Below are 4,044 nucleotides of genomic sequence, written 5' to 3' on the forward strand. Positions count from 1 at the left end.
AGGGACCAGCGCGGCTCCGGCTCTTTGATGTGCTGGCTGCCGGCCAGCAGGCACATGACGGAGCCGAGCCGCCAGTCAGGGAGTGACATTTCTGTGCAGAGCTCACAGAGCCCCGCACCGAAAAAGAGCATACTGCGATTTGTTTTCCTCACTGCCGTCTGCATAGGATTATTCTTTCTAACACAATCCTATGGCAGCTTCCACGGGTGTAAATTCTACGGGAAATCCTGCTGCGGAATTTCCGCCCGTGTGCCGGGGGCCTAAATGTGTACTGGTGATATGTAGGCCTTCTGATTATACTGACTTTAATCAACAACTGTGTAGTGAATGGCTCTACTAATACAACTAGCACAGTGTCCTGCCTGGCTCACACCCCACTTCCTGCCTACAAGCACCAGGGGCACATGCCCCACATCACCCCTCCACAGCTATGATCCTAAATACATCCATTACCTGGTGATGGGAGCGGCTGGCGGGTCTCCATCATGGCCTCCTTGTACAGATCCTTGTGTCCTTCTAAATACTCCCACTCCTCCATGGAGAAATAGACAGCGACATCCTGACACCTTATAGGAACCTGACAACACAATATACAGTCATTACCCAGAAGCCTCCAGTGCTGTTACTGTATAATGTCCCAGCATTCCCTGCAGCATCACCTCTCCAGTCAGCAGCTCAATCATCTTGTTGGTGAGTTCTAGAATCTTCTGTACATTGATGTCCTCGTGTATCAGGGGGTGAAGTGGGGGCCCCATGATTGGGCTCAGGGGTCTTCCCCATCCATCACACACAGGGGCCCGAGAGCCATCACTAGAGGTCTTCTTCACTACTGTGTAATCCTGTATATGGAGAGACATTTATAAATATCACTGCAGACATTTCCAGAGTCCATCACCTCTCCAGTGACATCATCAGTCATTACCATAGATAAGCATGACATATGACATCACCAGAATCTCTCCTCTCTACAGTGACATCATCTGTTATTACCATAGATAAGAATGATGTAATGTGACATCATCAGAGTCTCTCACCTCCCCAGTAAGCTGGAAGAGTATCTCTAGGGTGAGGTTGAATACACTCTCCGCCATCTTGTTTCTGTTGTCCTCCATCTTTGATGAATGAATCCTGTAGGGACCTGAATGGAAACAATATGAACCAATGTAAAAACCACAAAAACCAACATCTCCAAGTTCAGCTGCCGGTATTTTGAGGGACAAGTAGGATTTATAATAGCAGCATTTAATGTGGGAGAACCTTAGAAATACTTTATTAGGAATTCATTTAATAAGAAATTTTATAAAAACATTTGCTGGAATCCTTTAACCCCTTAGTGCTATAGGTAGTACATGTACGTCCTGCAGCGTCGGGGTATGTATGAACGCGCGGCGATCTCCCTCCATACAGCGCGAGCGCCGGCTGTTTACTGCGGCTGATACCAACTCCGATAAGCTGTCAATTCTGATAGCGCCATTTAAATGGGATGAGATCGCAGGGAGCCGTGCAGGTGTCATGGCAGCCGGGGGCCCTCTGTAACGCCCCGGGCTGTCCTGGCAGAATGCCTATCAAGCCATGCCCGTGGCTCCTCCAGAAAAGGAGTGAGAAGATGAGCCCATTCCCATCTAATTACTTCTCTGTACTAATTACTTACTGACTCCACGACCTAAACGTTTACCAGCGTCCGGATCGCAGCATCCAATAAGCCGCACAAACCTCAGTAAAGTTTACACCGCCGTATCCCGTCTGGGCCCAATCTGCAGCAGAAAGTAGGCCGACCGCTTCTATAGCGAAACCCGTTACACGCTGCCGTCACAGAGATAACAAATATCACTAGCGAGGAACGACTAATGCATTCCTGATGACAGATGGAAAACATCCTGAAGGTCATACAAATGGCCACCAAAATAACCTGCAGGGGGCGCCCGCCAGCCTCACCCTGCCCTGCAAAGGATTGCATCTTCTACATCCTGGTGATCAGAGGCATCTGGTCCTTCATCTACTAGGACTTACTATTCTTATACAGAGGAGTCTACATTCTGGTGCTCAGAGGGATCTCGTGCTTCAGTCACTAGGACTTACTATTCTTATACAGAGGAGTCTACATCCTGGTGGTAAGAGGAATTTGGTCCTTCAGCCGCTAGGACTAACTATTCTTACACAGAGGAGTCAACAACCTGGTGGTCAGAAGAATCTTCTCCATCTACTAAGAGTTACTATTCTTACATAGAGGAGTCTACATCCTTCTGGTCAGAGGGATTTGGTCCTTCAGTCACTAGGACTTACTATTCTTATACAGAGGAGTCTACATTCTGGTGTTCAGAAGGATCTGGTCCTTCAGCTGGTAGCTCTTATTAAACTTATACAGAGGAGTCTACATGCTGGTGGTGAGAGGGATTTGGTCCTTCAGTGGCTAGGACTTACTATTCTTATACAGAGGAGTCTACAACCTGGTGGTCAGAGGGATCTGCTCCTTCAGCCACTAGGACTTACTATTCTTCTACAGAGGAGTCTACATCCTGGTGGTAAGAGGAATCTGGTCCTTCAGACACTAGGACTAACTATTCTTACAGAGAGGAGTCAACAACCTGGTGGTCAAAAGAATCTGCTCCATCTACTAAGAGTTACTCTTCTTACATAGAGGAGTCTACATCCTGGTGGTCAGAAGGATCTGCTGCTTCAGCAGCACGGACTTACTATTCTTATACAGAGGATTCTACATCCTTCTGGTCAGAGGGATCTGGTCCTTCAGTCACTAGGACTTACTATTCTTCTACAGAGGAGTCTACATCCTGGTGCTCAGAGGGATCTGGTCCTTCAGCCACTAGGACTTACTATTCTTATACAGATGAGTCTACCTTCTGGTGGTCAGAAGGATCTGGTCCTTCAGCTGGTAGCTCTTATTATACTTATACAGAGGAGTCTACATGCTGGTGGTGAGAGGGATTTGGTCCTTCAGTGGCTAGGACTTACTATTCTCATACAGAGGAGTCTACAACCTGGTGGTCAGAGGGATCTGCTCCTTCAGCCACTAGGACTTACTATTCTTCTACAGAGGAGTCTACATCCTGGTGGTCATAGGGATCTAGTCCTTCAGCCACTAGGACTTACTATTTTTATACAGAGGAGTCTACATCCTGGTGGTCAGAGGGATCAGGTCCTTCAGTCACTAGGACTTACTATTCTTATACAGAGGATAAGGTACTGGACAGACCCTGTTCACCATAATGAGTTCTGGATGGCAGTTTCCTGGATAAGTAGCACAGGGTGGTGTAGAGACTTCAGGCTGTCAGACATTGTATGTGTCAGGCCTTGGGCCTATATCAGCTTCCATGTTATGGTTGTCATTTGTCAGGCCGTGGGAAAGCTGGATGAATTCAGTGTTCTAAAGTCTTATTCCTCTCTTTTGTATCTGGCAAGCCTTTGATGTACAGGAGGACACAAAACCCTTTGCTACTGACAAGGAGATGCTAAATAGGCACCCACTGGCACGGATTGGCACCTTGGATGGTTCACGCAGACATCCTGGTGCCCAATTTTACATCAGAAGGAAATCATTTAATAAAGGATATTTGGTCGTATGAAGGTCTTAGCCAGATATATATTATATATTTAGCATCGGGCTCACCAGCCAAGCAAAATAAAAAGGCTCAGAGCACCCAGAACTGCATATTTGGGAAAATATGGATGCCAACCCATCCGTGTATGGGCTCAAACCATATGTAAAATCAGGACTAAAAATGTGCCACGCCCATATTCAGGTTTGAGGGGGGGCTTTCCGAAAACGGGGAATTATGATTTTTCCCCAGGAATACAGGACTCCACCCCAACCCTCCAGAGTGACATCAGAGGGAGCAAGGTAAGGAGTGTTCTGAGGGTCCGTTTATAATGTAGGACCCTACAGACCCCAAATTGTGAGATCCTACAGAGATACGCCTTGGCGTAAGGCTGTCCCATTCACTTCAGTGACTCTGCATGTATTGGAACATTGGACCAACATCCAAATCCGATATCTTTCTTTTATTTTCCCCAGTTTATTTTAAAAAT

At 46.8% G+C, this 4,044-nt stretch overlaps 1 protein-coding gene across 1 annotated transcript; it reads right to left on the bottom strand.

Annotated features, from left to right (window-relative positions):
- Positions 1–294: 294 nt before the first annotated feature.
- Positions 295–3,500, bottom strand: LOC136590997 (gastrula zinc finger protein XlCGF66.1-like). The gene is made up of 3 exons (XM_066588463.1): positions 1,035–3,500; positions 660–839; positions 295–577 (listed from the first exon to the last, which is right to left on the bottom strand). Exons 1-3 carry the CDS (start codon positions 1,110–1,112, stop codon positions 437–439), a joined length of 399 nt encoding a protein of 132 aa, XP_066444560.1. The 5' UTR covers positions 1,113–3,500; the 3' UTR covers positions 295–436.
- Positions 3,501–4,044: the final 544 nt, after the last annotated feature.

Source organism: Eleutherodactylus coqui, unplaced genomic scaffold (genome assembly GCF_035609145.1).
Source record: "Eleutherodactylus coqui strain aEleCoq1 unplaced genomic scaffold, aEleCoq1.hap1 HAP1_SCAFFOLD_893, whole genome shotgun sequence".
Lineage (NCBI taxonomy): Eukaryota > Metazoa > Chordata > Amphibia > Anura > Eleutherodactylidae > Eleutherodactylus > Eleutherodactylus coqui.

What these genes read in the sequence shown, in the direction of transcription:
- LOC136590997 (XM_066588463.1), bottom strand. Translation starts at nt 1,112, where the DNA reads ATGGAGGACAACAGAAACAAGATGGCGGAGAGTGTATTCAACCTCACC. An exon ending in TCTTCCAGCTTACTGGGGAG is followed by an intron (nt 840 to 1,034) that starts GTGAGAGACTCT and finishes CTCCATATACAG; the next exon opens with GATTACACAGTAGTGAAGAA. An exon ending in TTGAGCTGCTGACTGGAGAG is followed by an intron (nt 578 to 659) that starts GTGATGCTGCAG and finishes TTGTGTTGTCAG; the next exon opens with GTTCCTATAAGGTGTCAGGA.